General features: G+C 38.4%; 2 protein-coding genes across 2 annotated transcripts in view; one reads left to right on the top strand and one right to left on the bottom strand.

Annotated features, from left to right (window-relative positions):
* The window catches only part of LOC308265016 (olfactory receptor 2G6-like), a gene marked incomplete at both ends in the record, with an annotated part of 658093 nt that overhangs the window by 344247 nt on the left and 292255 nt on the right, over positions 1–21591 (bottom strand). The window lies entirely within an intron of this gene.
* Positions 4734–5672, top strand: LOC308265247 (olfactory receptor 2M3-like; the record flags this gene model as incomplete). The annotated part of the gene is made up of 1 exon (XM_080698844.1): positions 4734–5672. The coding sequence occupies one exon, from the start codon at positions 4734–4736 to the stop codon at positions 5670–5672; it is 939 nt and encodes a 312-aa protein (XP_080554970.1).

Here is a 21591-nt window from a genome sequence, read left to right as displayed (position 1 = left end):
AAGACGCTAAATGAATGTTAGACATTATTTACAGTTATATAAAATAAGATGACTTGAGAACCATTGCCAGACACTCCAGTAGATCTGGTCTATTTGTTTATATTTTTATCTTTATAGGGACTTTATGGACAGCCTTTGTGCATACATTTTTCTTTTTTGATTAAAAGCATATAAGAAACAAGCACATAAATTATCAGTCAGGAACCAGCAATATTACATAAAACAGAATATTTTCAAATTTATTCACTGGTGATTAACAGTGGAGTTTATGAAAATTTATAAAAAGTGAAAGAATGACCAGATCTGAGTAGTGCTGATAACAATCTGAAGAATGCATAGTGTGTTACATGTTCTTCGATAGGGAACTTTAAGGGGTAATTTATTTCATCTTTAAGACAACCCTGTGAAAGGAGGAGAAAACAAAAACAAAATTTTAGAGATGTTATTTTACTTGTCTGGTGTCACAAGAGTTAGTAGGAAGTCCAAGTTTATCTTCTTGAGAGTTTCCTGATATTTGCTATTTATGTGGAATAGAGCTAGAAGCCACATGTTTTTTATAAGGTCAACAAATGCCAAGGTTGCATAAGAAAAAAGGAAGCACAGAGAGAGATAGTGGTGGTGGTGATGCAGGTGTGTGTGTGTGTGTGTGGGTGTGTGTGTGTGTGTTTGAAAGGAGACTTATGGTTTACAGAGGTAAAGGACTGAGGTAGAGGACATCATTAAATAAGACATTGTTGATATGGAGGAGACTCAACAAGGTGTTCAGAAACAAGCACCTTGACAACCATAAAACATGGTTCACTTTAGCCTCCTGAGATGGTGTGGTAAAGAAAATTGAGAGTTGTGAGTTCAGGTTTGGCATAAAGTGAGAAAATACAACAAAATGCGTGTCAAATTAAGAATCAACAGAAGTACATAGTCTAGCAAGGCAAAAAGATAAACAAGAAGACAAATACATGTTAAAGAAGAACCTAGCCAGCCGGATGTGGTGGCACAGGTTTGTAATCCCCGCACTTGGGAGGCAGAGACAGGAGGATCCTGCAGGTTCAAAGCCCGCTGCGCTGGCTTAAGAGACCCTGTTTCCAAATAAAAAAGCATAAAAATAGGTCTGGGAGTGTAGCAACAAGATAGAAGGGTTTCCAGGAACCCCAGTAAGCCCCCCCCCCAAAAAAAAGAACCTAGCCCATGGAATTACTCTTCCATGGCAGAGTCCAGTTTTCTGAACATTTCTACATCTCAAATTTATAGATTAATTAAATAACTTAAGTCCAAAACAAAATAATTGTTAGCTTGATGTTCTAGGTATCTTTCAGGAATGCAGGGCATTGGCTTGAAACATAGTTTTTTTTCTAAAATGCAAAATGTACATGAGATACATTCCCAAACATATCAAAGTCAATCATTAAGCCAAACATGAGAAGGAGGGAGGGAGAAATGAATGGGGTGGGAATTGGGGAAGGGATAAGTGAGTGATGTGTGCATATATGCTTCTACCATCTTGTACCCCATTAAGATGTATGAATTCAATGCACCAATAAAAAGTAAATAAATAAAATGCAAAAAATAGCATATTTTTAAAACCGGAATCAATACACATTGGTGTTCTTTAATTTTCAAATATTAATTATATTTAAAAACCTATAAAAAAAAACAGGCACAGTAGAAAATACCTGTAATCCCAGTACTTGGAAAGCTGAGACAGAAGGATCATAGGTTCAAGGCCAGCATCTCATGGTAACTTAGCAAGAAATTTCCATTTCAAAACTAAGAAAAAAAATAGGGCTGGGGTAGTAGCTCAGAGGTAGAAAATCCCTGAATTCAATCACTATATATATTATAATTATATATTATATATGATATTATATATAATTCGCTTTTTTGAAATATATACACATAAACACACCACACACACACACACACACACACACACACACACACATAGAGAGAGAGGGGGGGGAGGAGGAAGTGAGGGAGGGAGAGAGAGAGAGAATGCCACATAAGGATAGAAAGTTTAAGGAGTAAACTTGAAAAAAATGTTTATTATCAGTGACACTGTAATTGAATCAAGTGATGTGATTTTTCCCCCCTGGACAATGCATTTTCATCAGTAAGTGTAAAAAAAAAAATCATGGGAAATAAACCGGGCATGGTGGTGCACGCTTTAATCCCAGCATTTAGGAGGTTGAGACAGGAGGATCACAGTTCTCAGATAGCCTCAGCTACTTAGTGAGGCCCTTTGCAACTCAGTGAGACCATGTTTCAAAATAAAGAATAAAAAATAGGGCTGAGGGTGTAGCTTGGAGGTAGAATGCCCTTGGGTTCCATCCCCAGTACCGAAAAAAAAAAAACAAACAAACAAACATGGGAATTTTTCCATATTGCTGTTTAAGATTTTTCTCTGGGGTATGTAATAACAGGTTTACATGAGAGTGAATTATAGAAAAAAGTTTTAGAGAGTATCATTTGCTTTTTTGAAATGCGCATTATCATTATCCATAGTCAACCTGCTGTGCAATAGAATACCAGAGATCACTACTTCATCTCACTGTAACTTATATTCAATGACCATACTTTCCTCGGTACCCCTCCACCCTCTACTCCCCCCCATAGCCTCCCCTTTCCCCGTAGCCTCCGTTCTCTTCTAGGTTTCTAATAGTTCGACTTTTTTTTCCATATGGTCCTTGGGATTAAACTCAGGGACATTCTAACTCTCAGTTATGCCACAAGCCCTGTTTTAATTTTTTAGTTTGAAACCAGGTCTAAGTTGCTGAGGCTCATCTTGAACCTGTGGTCCTTTCTCAGCCTCTCAAGTACTGGGATTACAGGTATGTGCCACCATGCCAAACCGAGTTCAACTTTTTGTAGATTCCACATATGATTGAGATCATGTGTTATCTTTCTGTGCTTTGCTTATTTTACTTAACAAAATGACTGTTATATCTCTCCATGTTGTGGCATGTTGATGATAATGATGTAGTGTATATTTTGATTATTCTATAAGAAAAAATTTTGACTGTTCTCACAACAAGAAAATGTTTGAGGAAATATTATCCTGATTTGAACATTACTCTACTTGTTCACATATAAAAAATCACATGGCACTACATAAATGCATATAATTATTATGTAAATTCAAAATACATGATAAATGAAGAGAAAAAATAAAATACAATTAGCAAAATTTTTATTAAGAGTGGAAAGGCAAAATAATTGAAAAAATTAAGGCACATGGTTATAATTATCCATATATTAGGCACTGAGTTTAGTGATAAATGTAACTGTGAGAGGATTTAGCAAACTTCTGAGTTACAACTGGGATGTTGGTATATTCACATAATTGATGATAAGTAGTTTATGAGGACAAAAGTATAGTTTAGGAGGTAAATAGTTTAGGAGGACAAAAGTGTGTGTGTGTGTGTGTGTGTGTGTGTGTGTGTGTGTGTGTGTTAAAGGAGAAGCCAGGTGTGGTGGCACACACTTGTAATCCCAGTACTTGAGAGGCTGATAGGAGGATGACAGGTTTGAAGCCAGTCTCAGTAATTTAGTGGTACCTTCAGCAACTTATTGATACCCTGTTTCAAAATAAAACAAATAGAACTGGGGGTATCAGTGGTAGAATGCCTCTGGGTTCAATCCCCAGTACCATAACAAGAAGAAAATTGACAAAATTGTTGTTTCAATGAATGATAATAGTCTAGTTAGGTTCTATACTCCACCCACCCAGTTATACTTAGTTTTAAAAGACATTTCTACAAACTATAACAGGTAATATTTTAAATATGTTAAAATGTGATTTAATTAGTTGGGCAGGCTGAGTTAGGAGGGTCAGTTCAGAAACTTAGTGCATTCCTCAGCAACCTAGCAAGACCCTGCTTCAAAACAAAACAATAAAACTAAACAAAAGGGCTGAGAATGTAGCTTGGAGGTAGAATGCCTCTGGGTTCAATACCCGTATTTACTCTTCATAACTTTTTATAAGATTACAAATATCTACATTGACAAAGTAGAAAATAAGGCTTAGAGAAGTTACTACTTATTCTCTATTGCCACTGTTATAATAACCTGTTGGAGGAATGTGAATTATCTTTTATAATCCCCTCTAGTTGGGTTCTTCACTAATGGCCTACACTAGACTGCCTCATGGATACATTTAGATTTTAGTGATGGAATAAGGGAAAAGGTTGGAGAGAACCTTCTTCATGACAATTCACTATGACCAGTATCACCTGTCACTTAATGCATTTCTCATGATGGCATCTCAATGTCTCTGTTTACCTGGCATTTAATCATAAGGCCTCAATTTAGTACATGCTTTTTTCAATTTTCTAGACAGAATTTTAACATCTTTGCATAATGTAGGTTCCATAGAAAATGGAATAGAAATGTCTTGGGATTCCAAAAATTTATAATCCAGTTTAATTATGAAAGGATCTACACTAAACATTTGACTAGCTTCTAAAACTAGATAGCATGACTTTTGAGAAAACATTCAAGTTTTTACTATGAAGTCTAATATATGTGTTATATATATAATTTGCATTTAAAAATCACATCACATCAAGGTAAAAATAAGCCTTAATCTCCTTCATCTACAAGTAAAAACCTGACGCCCAGAGAAACAAATTCCCAATGTGTATGTAATATTGTAGTTGGGCGTATGTAAGAGGACTATCTTGTTTCTATGACAGTAAGTCCATCCCTCATATGTTCTCTGGACAGTGAACACATTTGCCATGGCATGGGAGAACTTGACTTTCAACTCGGGCTTCATCTTGCTGGGCATCTTCAATCACAGTCCCATCCACACCATCCTCTTCAGTCTGGTCCTGGGCATCTTCATAGTGGCCTTCCTGGGGAACTCTGCTATGGTTCTCCTCATCTACCTGGACACCCGGCTCCACACGCCCATGTACTTCCTCCTCAGCCAGCTCTCCCTCATGGACCTGATGCTCATCTGTACCACTGTCCCCAAGATGGCCTGCAATTTCTTGTCTGGCAGGAAGTCCATCTCTATGGCAGGGTGTGGAACCCAGATATTCTTCTATGTGTCACTGCTTGGGGCTGAGTGCTTTCTGCTGGCTGCAATGGCCTACGATCGCTATGTGGCCATTTGCCACCCATTAAGATACCCAGTTCTCATGAGCCACAAGATCTGTGGCCTCATGGCTGCTTCTTCCTGGATTCTTGGCTCCATGGATGGCGTGATCGAAGTTGCAGTTGCACTGTCCTTTTCTTATTGCGGTGCCCGTGAGATACCCCACTTTTTCTGTGATGTCCCTGCCCTGCTCACTCTATCATGCACTGACATTTTGACATTTGAAAGGATGATATTCATCTGCTGCATCATTATGCTCCTGTTCCCTGTAACAGTCATCATTGCTTCCTATTCTCGCGTGATCCTGGCGGTCATTCACATGGGGGCAGGGGAGGGCCGCCGCAAAGCTTTTGCCACTTGTTCTTCCCACCTCATGGTGGTGGGGATGTACTATGGGGCAGCCATGTTCATATACATGCGACCCACTTCTGATCGGTCCCCCACCCAGGACAAGATGGTATCTGCCTTCTATACCATCCTCACCCCCATGCTGAACCCGCTCATCTATAGCCTTCGCAACAGAGAAGTATCCCGAGCTTTCATGAAGGTGTTACAAAAGGGCAAATTCAGGGAGTGAATTACATTTTCTGCTTCATTCATTAAGCATACTTGACTTTATGCTGAAATTTATACAGAACCAATGCACTCCAGCATTCAATATTTTCTCATTTTTCTAGATAGCAACCACATAAAATTAAGAAACCTGAAAAACTGTATTCTTTTTTGAATATTTCATTTATTATAGTGGCAATATTGTGACAAAAATGCACAATTCTTTATTTTCTCATTTTAGTGTCACTTAAAAAAGGAATTATTTGCCCATCATAGTAAGTTTTTGTTAAAGCCTTGTATCATTAACGGAGTATATTTAATCTCAACAAAGAATTATCTATACATTAGATATCATTTTGTTAAATTAAATCACCAATTAATTATCTATTAACTCATCAAAGTGCTTTCAATATAATTATGAAAGTAAATTTAGCTTTGATGCAGAAAAGGGGCATGAAACAAAAGCCGCTTTTTATAGGATATTGCACATGCTTGAAATCAACACTACTGTCATTGTACTGGAGAATTGAGAAGCATTGATCTACATAGGAGCCTAAAATGTTCTTAAGAATTCTGATTTTTTTTTATTTTAAAATTTGGGGTACCAGGGATTGAACCCATGGACATTCTTTCTTTTCTTTTTTATTTTTAGAACAGAGCCAAGTTATTGAGGTTCTTGCTCACTTGCTGTGGCTGGTCTTGAACCTGCCATCATCCTGTTTCAGATTCCCAAGACCTGGGATTACAGGCCTTTGCCACCACACCTAGCTGAATATGAATTACACGTTCTTAGATATTCTAGCTTTATGTGTGTAATGTACTGTGACTACATTATATTGATCATTTAAAAAATTGCTTAATAGAATGGTAGGAACTTAAGTATTATAAATGTTACCCTATTAAAAAAAATTGCTTAATAGATGAAATCAGTTTAAAGAGTATGTTTTCTGAAATCTTCGGGTTCTTCTTAAATTTTCTGTATGTCATTGTAATGGTAACTATACATGATTAAATACAATTATGGAAATGCTTAGGTTTTTAGGAGGAAATCTGCTACACCTTAATATTAACTATTGCATTAAAACTCCCTTATAAAACTCCTCTTAACTGGTGTGGTAGCACCTACTTGTAATCTCAGTACTTGGGAGGCTGACACAAGATTACAGGTTTGAGATGAGCTTCAGCAAACCTACCAGACTATTTGGAAGTTCATTCTGTGCTTTCTATTCCAAAGCAGTCTAAATGTCTGATATAGGTTCTTTCTTTTTCTGCTTTGGTAGTTATTTTCCCAGTTTATTTTTCCCCTGCTCAGATTACATATTGTCTCAGTCAACATCCTCACCATGGGGACCCAAATATCTAAAACACAAACCTTAGAGAATGAAGGGTTTATTTGCTCATCAATCTGGATATTTTAGTAGTTTTAGTCCATTTATTCTGGCTTTCATGTAGAAGCTAAAGATTCTCAGGGCATCACAGTGGGAAGCAGAGTCAATGCATCAGATGGTGTGACTAAGCAGCCAGGGACACACAGTGCACCCAGCCACAGTAGAAGGAATTCAGTCCTCCAGTCCTGCCCTACCTCTGTACATGGCTACTCCTCTAATCAATGGGCTCTCTGGACACTTTAGACTCAAACTGTAATACATGTGTTAATTCTCAACTAATCTATTAATTTCTGTCTTTTTTAAAAAAAATAAGTAAATATGTCATTTGAAAAAAATATTTTCCTGTGGTTTAATCTGTTAAGGCCAGTGCATCTTCAAACATGAGACTTATTCTATGTACTTCTTACACTAATGTAATCACTACTGTTTATTCAGAAGTTAGCAACTTTTAACTTTAGTCACTCATCTTTTATGATGTTGATCATTTGTTGAAATGTAGATTCAATGAGGCATTTGAATATATAATAATTTTCTTAATACCAATAGTAAATTTGAATAGCTCATCCCTTAATATACTTTTTGGGTATAGGAGACTGTCCCTGAATATATATGTGGGGTGAAAGAATGCAGATCTAGGCATATGAGAGTTAGCACTCAGAATTTGGGGAGGGTCTTTTCTGAAATATCCTCTTCCATCCCCCTCAACTCAGAGTCCATGCCAGGTAATGTTATCATCAGGCCCCAAACATAAATGTTTACAATTTTTTCCTTTTTACCTTCCCTTTCTAAATAGTCAGTCCCACTGTTATTTGTACTTATCCCTCAGGGACTGATTGGTAGTCATAAAATTTACTCTGCCATTACCTCAAAAGACACTCTTCACAGAGCCTGACACACTGAACTGGCCAAGCCAACAAGGGGGGTTGTCACTGTGCTCTCTTACCCTTCAGCTTCTCACCTGTGGCCTTTTGCATTTTGCCTTCTCCAAGAGATAAGATTTGGCTATGGTTTCAATCCCCATGGGATTGAGTTTTATTTCCCTATCTCTACCCTCTGCAGTTATTCTTGAGAACTACAAGTGAGAAAGCAGCTCACACTAAGAGATAAGATATTTGTTGAGGCAGAGGCAAAGGCAGTAGTAGCAGGGGCAGTAATAACAATGGCTCTTGATGAGCCAAGTCATCTGAGTATTCCACAGGAACATTTTTATGTACTTTCCCTACAAAACTGAATTAAGAGTATTTTGGATTTCTACTCATGCAAAATTGAGGTCTCACAGGTACTGCCTCCATCTACTGTTTGTGTTCAACACCTGAACGGTTAAGGGACCAGTGTTTCAGTTGTCCAGTAACACACAATGGCAGATAATCACCTCAGTCTTCAAAAAATGCAATTCACTCTTGCTAAGGTTAGTATTCACAATCAGCAAGTCGTTCTAAGGGTGTCAAACTTTATTTTCAAAAGATGTGACCTTTGGCATGCTGGTTGACAGGAGTGCTAAAGAAAACCTACACACTGGCAGGGCATTGGTAGTAGGAGAACTGGGTTAGTTTCTCCCACACTTGAGGAGGGGATAAAGCCCAATGATCCCTCTTTCTGAACCTGGGCCACCGGACACCATGTTCATCTCACCAGGGAAGCGCACACTATAGAAGCAAGGGAAGCAGAAGCATAGATACTTACAGAGCCATTACTTTGATCTGGAATATAACAACTCATCAGGCAGCTAGGCAATATACTTGGTTTTCCCTAGGGTGAATGTCCACCAGGTTATGCAACTCCAAAACATACCTGGGTCTGTCCCAGGAGTGTACAATGTTACATGGCTACTTCAAGGAACCAGTGATGGGGACCAACTACGTGCAGTGACCACAGAGCTCCGACCAGACTCTTGGTAATCAGAGACTGAAGTGATGACTGGTTAAGGGGCTCTGTTTCACTGCCTCAATAGGGGAACAGGCAATGAACCATTCCTGTCTCAGGCACCGGGGATGGGAGGGGGGGGGGCTTTGTGTGGGAAGAAACAGCAGCATCAGGTAGAATTCAGTAAGTGCTGCGCAGACCAAAGTCAAAGTGCATTAACAGTGATTAAGCCTTGCCGCAAACTTTGCTCAGTCCAAATGGGGCGCGAGTCCACTCGCGATTGAGGATCTCAGAAAAGATGAGGGAGGATAGGGTGACATACTGCAGCCTCTTATCTACAGCGATTCTTTCCCTTCTAGGAAATAAATGTCTCTTAAAGACATTTATTTATTCCTATTCACGGCGCTTCTTGGAAAGAACCTGATATGGACAAGAACTTCTTGAGCTAATGACACTTTATTACAAGAACCCAGAAAAATTTATATCCTCCACCAGTAAAGTTAATAATAAGAGAAAAAGAGGTGAATGCAATCACTGTAAAACAATAGTGAATAACATGCAAACAAAGGTAAAAAAACTAGTCCGGCTTTCGGCTTTCAAAAGATTAACTCCGGATCTTGCCTTCTAAAATCTGAAAGCTTAAGCAAACTCACAACACAGTTTGGCAGACAAACACCAAAAATACCATGTAGTTTTTAGATTTAGTTGTCAGATATACTTCCTTAGCTGTGAAACACTTTTCCTCAAACGATAGACTTATTAGAGACCTATTCATCTTATAAATAATCCATATTCCTGTCCCAGACCCTTTGCAATATCTTTTCCTTAGCCACGTGCCCCCCCCCCCATCTCGGGCAGGGCTCATACTGGGTGTAAAGGTCAAGAATCTTCCTAGCCTTCAGCTCCATTGTATTGGGCAGTATCAGTTGCTCATAAACTAGGTTGCTTTAATGTTACACCCAACGTTTGTCTTCCTGTATCTGGGCAGGATCACAAAGAGAGGGGTAAATAGAGGCATCGGGTCGCCTCCCCCTCTAAGTTAGTTAGTGATTAGGTTGAAGGTCAGAGATTGAGGGGAAATCTGCATTTGTAATTACTGACTGGAATGCTACCACTGCATCTAATTTCTAACTAGGTTTTATTACCATTTGAACAAAGCCGAGGACATTTAGAGGCTTGGACAAATTACCAGAAATTTTATTTTCCACGGACTCAGTTTCTCTCACAGTCCTGATCTTACACCACTGGAGCAATTCATGTGGAGAGTAAAAAGAATCATTACTAAAAGAATAATAGTTATGAAAGAATATCTAAAAGTGGAGAGTACTTTTCGGGGCTATTTCTCAAGTTGAGATTTTGCCTATGGACTGCATGAATAATTTGCATGCAGATGCCGAGAGGGGGCGTAGCTGTAGCTGGTATCTGCAAGGCCTGATAAGGTGAGTTTCGGTGCATCTTAGCATCAGCTAAGAGCAATTAAAGCTGAGCAGATTTCCTTGGTCATTTGTCATCCATTCTGTTTCTGCTGTGAATGGCTTCAATAAATTCAAATTCATCTCAGTGTGTAGGGAGAAACCAGCACCCTAGGTCTACTAGAAGAAACAAATTATACCCACCACTGAGCATACATATTCCTGCTCAGTGGAGAAGTAGAGAAGTACTGTCCCAACTGCAATTCCCAACAGCAATTGAACCTGGTGGCAGAGAGAATGGTGGGCAAAGGCAAAAGGCTTTGCAGTACTATCAATATAAGATATAAATGGGTTGCAACAGAGTGTGATTGTTTTTTTAATAATTTGGGGACAGGAGAGAACTAAAACACATTCTACACACTGATAAGATTCTAACATAATAATTATAATAATTACATATATTTAATTATATTATATAAACCATTTATATACAATATATACTTGCATATAATACTAAAAAACTAAATCTATCAATATTAAAAAATTTACATGCCATAATGATAGAATTACCCCAGGAAAGTAATACTTTTTCACATCTTAAAGTCAATGTAATACATGTGCATCTCCAGTGTGTATTAAGAATACCTACTCTCCACATACTTTGTGTTTTTGTAGTTCCTTCGTGTTTTTCAGTGGAATCGAAACTGAAGGTCTTATCACATGTGCTACATTCATAAGGCTTTCCTTCTGTGTCAATTCGTCCATGTTTTTCAAAAAGAACTGGAAAATTGAAAGGGCTACCACTTTGGTAAACACATCAGGTTATTTTTTAATGGGAATCCTTTTGTCTTTGAAGTAAACTGACAAAACTGAGTATTTCCCCACATCCTTACTCACAGGGCTTTTTTGTCCCTGTATAAGTTTGTCTATGTAATAAAGTATTATAGTTTGTTCCTGGAATGTCTCTCAAAATCTCAGGTATTGTAGGCTTGACTCACAAGTGGTAATAATGGTAATATTATTGGGAAATGACTTTAGGAGATTGTGGCTAACTGCAGTCATGTTCTTAATGGGTACATCTTGTTCCTGGTTCATTCTTCTATCCTTTTCTCTCCTTCCTGGTCACCATGAGATAAGCATTTTAGATGTACCGTGCCTTTTCAACATGAAGTTCTTCCTTGTTTCAGGCCCAAAGCATTGGAACCGTCCAACAATGGACTGAAGGCTCTGAAAGCATGAGTCACTATCTATCTTTCTTCTCTTTACTTGATTTGTCTCAGGTATTTTGTCATAGCAACAGGAACATAACTGACATTCAAAGAGAACTGGAACATTTAAAGACTTTACCACATTCTTTACATCTATAGAAATTTCCACCATAGTGAATCTTTTTATATCTTTCAAAGGAACTGGGAAAACTGGATGCTTTCCTACATTTTTACATTCATGGGCTTTTTCTCCATTAGGACTTTTATGTAGAAAGGAAACTGAAACATACATTAGACAGGTTTGTTTTCTAGTATGAGTGAAATGGCATTGAAGGCAACTGGGAGGACTGAATGAGTTTCCACATTATTTTTCCATGTGGAGAGCTTTCTCTTGAGTAAGTCCTTTCCTGATTTAAAAATTACTTGGAGAAAAAGGAATGATTACTTTTTTTGATGAAAGGGCTTTTCTTCGGTCTTCAAACAACAACAAAAAAAGGCATAGCCACATTGTTTACAAATTCATAGGGCTTCTCTCCAATATGAAGCTGTTCTTGTCTTTGAAACTAACTGGATTACAGAAAGAATTTATGACATTATATCTTCTCTCTAGCATGATTTTGTTGCTGTTTTTACAAGCAACCAAAATAAATGAGCTTTACCACACTGTTCACATTTATAGGGCTTCTCTCCAGTATGAGTTTGTTCATGCATTCCAATAGAACTGTAATGACTGAAGGCTTTACCAGTGATTACCTTCATTGGGCTTCTCTCTAGTATAAATTTGCCCATGTTTTGAATAGAATTGGAATAGCAAAAGACTTTGCTATATTGTTTGCACTCATATGGCTTCTTCTCCAGTATGAGTGTGTTCGTGTTGTTGAAAAGATCTAGAACTAAAGGCTTTACTATAGTGTGTACACTCATAGGGCTTATCTCAATTTTGAACTGTTCACATTGTTGAACAGAAGTTGAAAAAATGAAGACCTTACCACACTATTTACATTCTCAGGGCTTCTCTTGACTATGACAAGTTCTTTGATGGAGTGTAACTGTACTGGGACGAGTGAAGGTTTTACCACATTGATTACATTCATAGGGCTTCTCTCCAGTATGAATTCGTACATGTCGGTGAAGGGAATTGGACCGACTGAAGGCTTTACCACAGTATCCACATTCATGGGGCTTCTCTCCAGTATGAATTCGAACATGTTGTCGAAGAGAACTGTAATTACTGAAGGCTTTACCACACTGTGTACATTCATAGGGCTTCTCCCCAGTATGAGTTCGTTCATGAACACCAATGGCACTATAACAAGCGAAGGCTTTACCACACTGTGTACATTTATAGGGCTTCTCTCCAGTATGAGTTTGTTCATGTATTTGAAGAGAACTGGAACGAGTGAAGGCCTTACCACACTGTTTACACTCATAGGGCTTTTCTCCAGTATGAATGTGTTCGTGTGTTTTAAGGTGACAGAGTTTAGTAAAGGCTTTATCACATTGCTGACAAGGATAGGCTTTTTTTCCAGTATGACTCTGTTCATGTCTTCTAAAAAAGCTGAAATACCTGAAGGTTTTACCACATACCATACTTTTATAGGGCTTATTTCTAATGTGTGTCCCCACTTGTTCTTCAATACTTGTGGCAGAAAGAAAGGATTTCTTGTTCCATTTACACTGATATGGCTTCTCTCCATATGTCTCCTTTTCATACGGTTTGTGTCCATGGTCAGACAGGATGTTCCTGTTTAGGGAACGAAAGACATGTGAAAAGTTTTTCAAATTTACTGCATTCATATGGATTTACTCTTGCAGGAATTTTCTTTCTCTGATTAAGATTTGGCTCCTAACTAAAGATTTCTTCATACTGATAACTACATTTTCATGGCTGGTTTAGAAGTGAATTTCTACTTATACACAGGTCCTAGACTTACATCATTGCCACTAACACAGACAGGTAGGTTTTCTGTTATGTCTAAATTGTTTTATATTAAATACATTGATTACTTGAAACACTGCTTCCCCAGACTATTACCGAAAACACTGGTGTTCATAAATACTGTTTCTTAGTACTATAAGCAAATCAATTATTTAAAAAATAATGAACATCGCCAGGCGTGGTGGCGCATGCTTGTAATCCCCGCACTTGGGAGGCGGAGACAGGAGGATTGCGCAGGCTTGAAGCCAGCTGTGCTGGCTTAAGAGACCCTGTTTCCAAATAAAAATATAAAAAATAGGTCTGGGAGTGTAGCCAGGAGGTAGAAGGGCCACAAAAAAAAAAAAAAAAAAAAGGAACATCTACATTACATTGAACTACATATTTCTGGTGCAAAATTGGTAAGCACAAATATATATTTTAAATTGTGCTTGTTTTATTTGCTTGCATTTAATGTTATATGACATGCAAAGACTTCTGCAAGGGACATTGCTTTCTCTTATAAATAGAAGTCACCTTAATTTTCTCCCATGATTTTTGCTATGATCTTCAATGGTCTTGTCTTCCAAGTTCTTTCCTAAAATGTAAGCCCACAATAATCATTATGAGTTATTGGGAATTACAGGAAAATTATTGGATTTATGTTGCACTGTATACTGACAATATGCTTGATTTATTTCCCAAAGTATCCCCTTTCTATATTCTACACAGATGATCAAAATAAACACTCGTTCTCCACTTTACTAGGTAAGAAACAATGTCGTCATTCTTACCTATAGAAGCCAGGTTGCTGAAGACTTCCTGCATCACATCTCTGTAAAGATTCTTTTGGGAAGGGTCCAGCAAAGCCCACTCCTCCTGGGTGAAAGTCACAGCCACGTCCTCAAAGACCAATGAGCTCTGAAAATGTGTAGTGGAGGCTGGGTGAGTGACAGCACTAGGAGTTTATATCCAATACAAAAGATGTTCATGTGACTCTGTTCTCCAAATCTTTACCCCATGATCTGGTCATCAAAACTTCTATTTTCTCTCTGCACTCATTTAATCAGTCCCAGTCATTCTAATATTAAAATTGAACTACTCAGAAAAGCAAAAGCAGAAAGCATTCTAAAGCTGATACATTCTAATGCCATTTCCTATAATTTGAAGTTTAACATGATCTTCAGCCCAGTACTTTCTCTGAATATTATGGGTCCCTACATTAGTTATATTTACCACCAAAAATGCTGCCAGGCTATCACAATGGAAATCACACAAAAAATGCTTCCTGCTTCTACTGCAGGGAAGTGAAAAGAGCTATTTTTCAAGTATGTTCAGAGAATGTTATTCTTAATCTCAATATTCTAAAGAATTAATTCTCAAAAGCTGAGTCACTTTTGGGTTTATGAGCCAAAGCTTCTGGTACAGGAAACAAAACAAATTCTACCTCGAATCTTCCTTATCTACATTAAGAAGGAGTAAATGTTGAAAAGTATTTAAGAGAAAAGCTACAACCCAAGGAGCTGAGCAGCTTTCTAGAACTGAGGATGAATCACAGGTCAACAGAATGATTTCTTGTGCTCTACAACGTACCACATTAATAGCAGAATACACTTCTTATAATACAGCAAACTGAAAAAACTATGTCAAACCTCATTTCACAAGTCCCTGAGGATTCCACAAGAGACTAACAACAGAATGAGTAGCATTAAGTCTAGAAACAGTGAACAAGGAAGAGTCATCAACAAGTAGAATACCTAGAGACCTAGAGTTGTAGGAGACTGACATGGTAAATATCCCTTTCAGAAATAAAAACCCAGACCAAGCTGTGGTGGCACACATCTGTAACTGTAGTATTTGGGAGGTTAAGACAGGAGAATCACAGGTTTGGGACCAGCAATTCAGTAACAGACCTCAGTATCTTGGTGAGATAGATGCTGTTTCAAAATGAAAAATAAAAAGCCAGGCGTGGTGGCGCATGCTTGTAATCCCCGCGCTTGGGAGGCGGAGACAGGAGGATCGTGCAGGTTCGAAGCTAGCCGCACTGGCTTAAGAGACCGTTTCCAAATTTTAAAAAGTATAAAATAGGTCTGGGAGTGTAGCTCAGAGGCCAAAAGGTAGAAGGGTTTCCAGGAACCCCAGTACCACCAAAACAATAAAAGTAAATAAATAAATAAAAAGAAAAATAAAGCTGGATGTGGTGGTGCATGCTTGTAATCCTAGTACTTGTGAGGCTGAGACAGGAGGATCACAGGTTCACCACCAGCCGCAGCTTAGTGAGGAGGCCTTCTGCAACTTAGTAAAAACCTGTTTCAAAATAAAGAATAAAAAATAGGGCTGGGGTATAGCTTAGATGTAGAATGCTCCTGGGTTCAATCCCCAGTATCAACAATAAAAAAATAAAAAAATAAAATAAAATAAAATAAAATAGGGTTGAGTGTATAGTCATAGGCAGAATATGCCTGCATTCAATCTTTATTAGCACAAGGGGGGGAAAAAAACCCAGACCAAACAGTGGCACCGCTGAATCTGTCAAATATAAAAAGAGAATTATAGCCATATTTGTCAAATAATTAGAAAAAAAAACATATCAGGAGATATTTTCAAACTCACTTTGTATGGCTGAAATTATATTGACACAAAAACCAATTATAGATTACACAAGACAGAAAACAGCAAATAGATATCCTTTATGAATGTCACTGCATACATCATCAAATAAATAAGTATTACACACCTTGATTAAAGGAAACATACTGTGAAATATAAGATGGTCTGACCATAAAAGTGAATGTGATACAGCAAATGACAAACCACCACAGCCTTTTTCCCTGATGCAGAAAATTCATCTGAAAAGACAACACATGCTAGGTGTGATGGCACACACCTGTAATCCTAGTACCTAGAAAGTTGAGAAAGAATGTGCAGGTTCTAGGCTAGGCTAGCCTCAGAAACTTAGATGTGTTTCAAAATAAAAAGTAAGCCAGGTATGGTAGCATATGACTGTAATCTCAGTAGCTGACAGACTGAGACAAAAAGATCGCAGGCTTCAAGACAGCCTTAGCAACACAGCAAGACACTCAACAACCAAGCAAGTCCCTGTTTCTAAAACTAAAAAATAAAATAAGGCTGGATGTGTAGCTTGGAGATAGAATGCCCCTAGGTTCAATCCCTAGTACCATAAACCAAACAAGACCAAAAGAAACATATTTATAATAAAAGCACAAACAGACAAGGTCAAGAAGGAAACTACTTCAACACAGTGAAGGTAATATATGAAAAGCACAGTAGAACATCAGAATCAAAGGTGAAATTCAAGAAATTTTCCCCTAGTATTACAATTAGTACAGGAGATCTCTTCCTTTTTTCAATTTCATTCAATATACTACTAGAAATTTAGCCACAGCAATCAGCAAATAATAAATAAATACATCCAATCTCTCTTGGGACATGAAATGATTTTGCATGTAGAAAATCCTAAAAAATACATGTAAATATGAGTAATTATTTTGCTAAAGTGAATCAGTAAATAAACTATTTACTAAAATAAATTCAGCAAAGTTGCAAAACACAAAATTAATATGAAAAACTCAGTTATATTCACACGATCATTTCAATAGGTGCTGAAAAAGAATTTGACAAAATCCAACATCCATTTATGCTAAAAGCACTGCAGAGAATCAGAACAGAAAGAACATACCTCAACATCATAAAGGCAATCTACAATAGGCCCACAGCCAACATCATATTAAATGAGGAAAAACTGCAGGAATTCCCCCTAAAAACAGAAATAAGACAAGGATGTCCATTATCACCACTTCTTTTCAGTACAGTACTTGAGACTCTAGCCAGAGCAATAAAGCAAGAAAAAGAAATCAAAGGAGTATAAATAAGAAAAAAAAAAAGAATTAAAACTTTCGCTATTTGCAGATGACATAATACTATACTTAGAAGAACCAACAAACTCAACCAAAAGGCTTACAGAACTGACCAACAAATTCAGCAACGTGTCTGGATACAAATTTAGTCTTAAATAAAGCTTTTCTGTATGCCAATCATTAATCCACTGAAAAATACTGAAAACCCTTCCACTCAGGATATCCCACAAAAAAATAAAATACTCAGAAATAAACTTAACCAAGGAGGTAAAAAAAAACCCTACAAAGAAAATTATATTTATATACATTTAAAATGAGTAACCTATGTAAACAATATTATATAACAGATCAAGAACTTAAAGAAAATAACCAAGATGATAAAAGGCTAGAAACCCCCAAACTACAAAATTCTTAAAAGAAATGAAATAAGATACAAATAATGCAAAAGATATTTAGTGTTCATGATCTAAAAGAATTAATATGGTAAAGACTATCCAAACTACCCAAGTTGGCTGGGTGTGGTGCGCATACCTGTAATGCCAGTACTTGGGTAGCTGAGACAAAAGAATGGAAGGTTTGAGGCCAGTCTCAGCAACTTAGTGAGAACCTTTTCAAAAATAAAGTAAAACCAAAACAAATACGGTTGGAGGTATAGCTCAGACATAGAATGCCCTGGGTTAATTCCCAGTAACACACACACACACACACACACACGCATGCATGCACGACTACCTTTTAAATCACCTAGAAACTCAATGTATTTCCTTGGAAATTCAAATGGCTAAAAGTGAAAATGAAAAATGAAGAAAGTGTAACTTGTTCTGACTTCAGAATTTACTCAAAATTACAGTAATCAAGACTATATAATTTTATTACTGGCATAAAAAAGACATATATACCAGTTGAATAATATACAGAGTGAGAGAAAAGATGAACACATATAGAAGTAAATCATGTTTAAAAAGGTACCTGAAGCAGGGCATGATGGTGTACACCTGTAATCTCAATACTTGGAGTCTGAGACAGGAGGCCTGCAGGTTCAAGACCAGCCTCAGCAACACAGCAAGATTTTCAACAATGTAGGAAGACCCTGCTTTGCGAGAGAGGGCTAGAGGTATAGTTTGGAGGTATAATGCCTCTGGGTTCAACCCCCAGTATCTTTCTGCTCCCCCTCCCCAAGGTACCTGGATCATTCTATGGAAAATGGAAGACCTACAAACAAAACAGAGCTGGGAAACTGGATATTCATAGGGAAACAGATGAAATTAGATCCTTATTTGACAGCATATACAATGATAAAATCTAAATAGTTCAAGGAGCAAAAACCAAGATAAGAAAACTAAATAATTCTTAAAATAAAAAGCAAAAGTCTCATAACATTGGATTTATCAATGCCTTTTTGCTTATTATACCATAAACTTCATTTATAAAATGGACAAACTTTGCTTTATTGAACATAAAAAACTTTCAATGCCATCATTTGTAGTAATATAGCTGAACTGAAATACATGGTTAAGTGAAATAACATATACCCATCCAATTATCACACTGTACCCTCATAAACATATACATTTTTTTTGTGTGTGTGGTACTGGGAATGGAACCTAGAGGCATTCTATCTCTGAGCCACATCCCAGCCCTACTTTTTATTCCTTATTTTGAAACAGGGTCTCACTGAGTTGTGAAGGTCCTCATTAAGTAGCTGAGGATGTCCGTGAACTGTGATCCTCCTGTCCCAGCTTCCCAAATGCTGGGATTACAAGAGTGTGACTCCATGCCCAGCTAACATAGACAATTTTTAAAATATTAACATTAAAATGCAAAAATTTCTCCTTCAGAGGACACTATCAACAGGGTGAAAAGCCAACCCATAAATTGAAGAAAATACTTTCAAATCACGAACATAAAAAAGTACATAAATGAAAGCACACAGTCCAGGCCTCAGCACACTTCACCACCCCCTCCTCTTCCCTAGGAGCAAACAACACCTGCTACAAAGTGAAGTTTACTTGTATTTCTTGTTTCCTAGAATTTCTACCTCAACTGGACAGGGACATTTGTGTTTCTTTACCAAAAACCTAAGTCTTTACACAGGAGATTAATATTTGAGAAATCATTGTACACACATTCTCTCCCTCTCTCCCTCCCTCCCTCCCTCCCTCCCTCTCTCCCTCTCTCTGTACAAACTTCACCACATCCACTTGATTTTCACTTACTCAAATGACCTCAATCCCATCTCATACATCAGAGAAGTAGTTCTAGAACCCCAAGACAATTCTCAAGGTGAATTTACCAAATGGGTACAAAATGTAGGCTCACAGAAAAACCTGCACAGGGAAGTTTCAGCAGCCTCATTCATAATGTTCAAAACCTGGAAGCAACCATGTAGAAGATGAATTCTCCAGGCTCAGAAGTAAAAGGTAGACAAAATCAACTATAATTCTATACACTTGCAATAAAGTGCCTGAAAATCCATTGAGCATGGTGGCACACCCCTGATATCCCAGTACTTGGTAAGCTGAAAACAGGAGGATCCCAGGTTCAAGGCCAACCCACTATCACTTAGCAGGACCCTCAGCAACTTAGCTAGACCTATTTCAAAATAAAAAAAATAAAAGCCAGCAGGGGAATGCAGGCCAGTAATCACAGTACTTATGAGTCTGAGACAGGAGGATCACAGGTTCAAGGGCATGCTTAGCAACTTAGGGAAACCCTATTTCAAAATAAAAAATTAAATGGGCTGGGGGTGTACTTGAGAGTAGAAGCACCCAGGATTCAGTCCTCAGTACCAAAAGAGCCAAAACAAAGAATTGTGTCTATTCCCATATACCACGGAGAACAAACAATTGCTACACTGAATTTGAGCAGGAAGTTGGAGTCTGCTAATACAGGGGTAGAGCTGTCATTTTAGGGATTTAGTGCCAGTCCTAGGAGGAGCTATGCTGGGGAAATGTAAAGTGGATGTGCCTCTGCTTCCAGTACATGTGGAAGACTGGATGGGGGCTGAGCTACACCTGGGAAACAGAAGGACAGGACCCTGGGATCACCAATTCTCCCACAGGAACCCCACACCCATGGCAGGATCCTCCTTGTCCCTCTGGTTTCGCTGCATGCTGAGGCTATGGGGACTGTGCATAGAGGGTTCTGGCAATGTGGGTGCAGAGACTGGACAGGTTGCAGGGGATGCACAGCTGGCAAAGCCCACCCCTTGGCCAGAATGGATAGGGGACCAAGGGCTGAGTGCAGGAGCATCTGCTGGGATCTGGTCTGCTGGCTCTGGGGCTGATCACAGCTGGTTTTCACCAGTACCAACTGCCCCCAGCTTTGACTGGGAAGCCCTGGCCCTCTACACTCACCATTTCCTACCTTCTGGGGAGTCCAGACAACCTTCCCTAGGGATGTTGTAGCACCTCAGGTCACAGGGTGACAGAGGCTGAGCCAGTACCACAGAACAGAGATCCCTGGTGATGGGTTCTGAACTATACCAGAATAAGAGAGACAAGATGATAGAAGGCCAGTAACCCGTTGCAGAGGCCTGCATGGCTCCAGATGCTCCCTCTACCACGTTATATCAGATCCTCACACTTTAAGGCCCCAATTAACAGGGAATATATCAGTCTCATATGTTAAAAAAAAAAAAAAAAAGCCAGAGAACAGGGTTTTGACTATAGACCTCAGAGCCAGGATTTCTTTGCTGCAAGGAGACATGGCCCCTCCAGGGAGACAGAACAATTAGATAGAATCTGGCTTTCCAAAGCCACCCCTTTTATCTTCCCACACTAAGGAGGTCTTTCCTGCATCCTTCCTCTAGACACGGAATCACAAGGATGTGTGTGGAATTATAGACTCTGCATCCTAGGCAGCCAACCCTGATCACAGAGAGAAAGAAAGGGTTCTAGGCTGGAAATAAGGGAGACAGGCATATAACGACAGTTATACGGCAGTACTATACAAAAATTGAAGTAAAGAAAGGAAGAAAAAGAAGCATTTGAAACAGCTCAGGTAAGGAGCCTGTTTCACCCACACTTCAAGATGAAAAATGATATTTCCATGCTTGGGGGCCAGACTCTGCTGAAATGTGGCCCAGAAGGCATCAGTTCCATATTGCAAGGTAGGGGAACCTAAGGGTTTAACTGTAAGAGCCCAACATGCCTTCCTGTACTAAAAAATTTCTTATATTAAAAAAATAAGGAAAACCCTGGGTGAACAGAAGGGCTAAAAGAGACCTTGTCTAAAGAACAGATATAACAAAGGTAAACAGATCCAGGGATAACAGTGCC

This window comes from Muscardinus avellanarius (genome assembly GCF_963383645.1).
Source record: "Muscardinus avellanarius genome assembly, chromosome: 7".
NCBI classification, from domain to species: domain Eukaryota; kingdom Metazoa; phylum Chordata; class Mammalia; order Rodentia; family Gliridae; genus Muscardinus; species Muscardinus avellanarius.
Note: the sequence above shows the minus strand (reverse complement) of the source record. Positions and strands in the feature narration are given on the sequence as shown.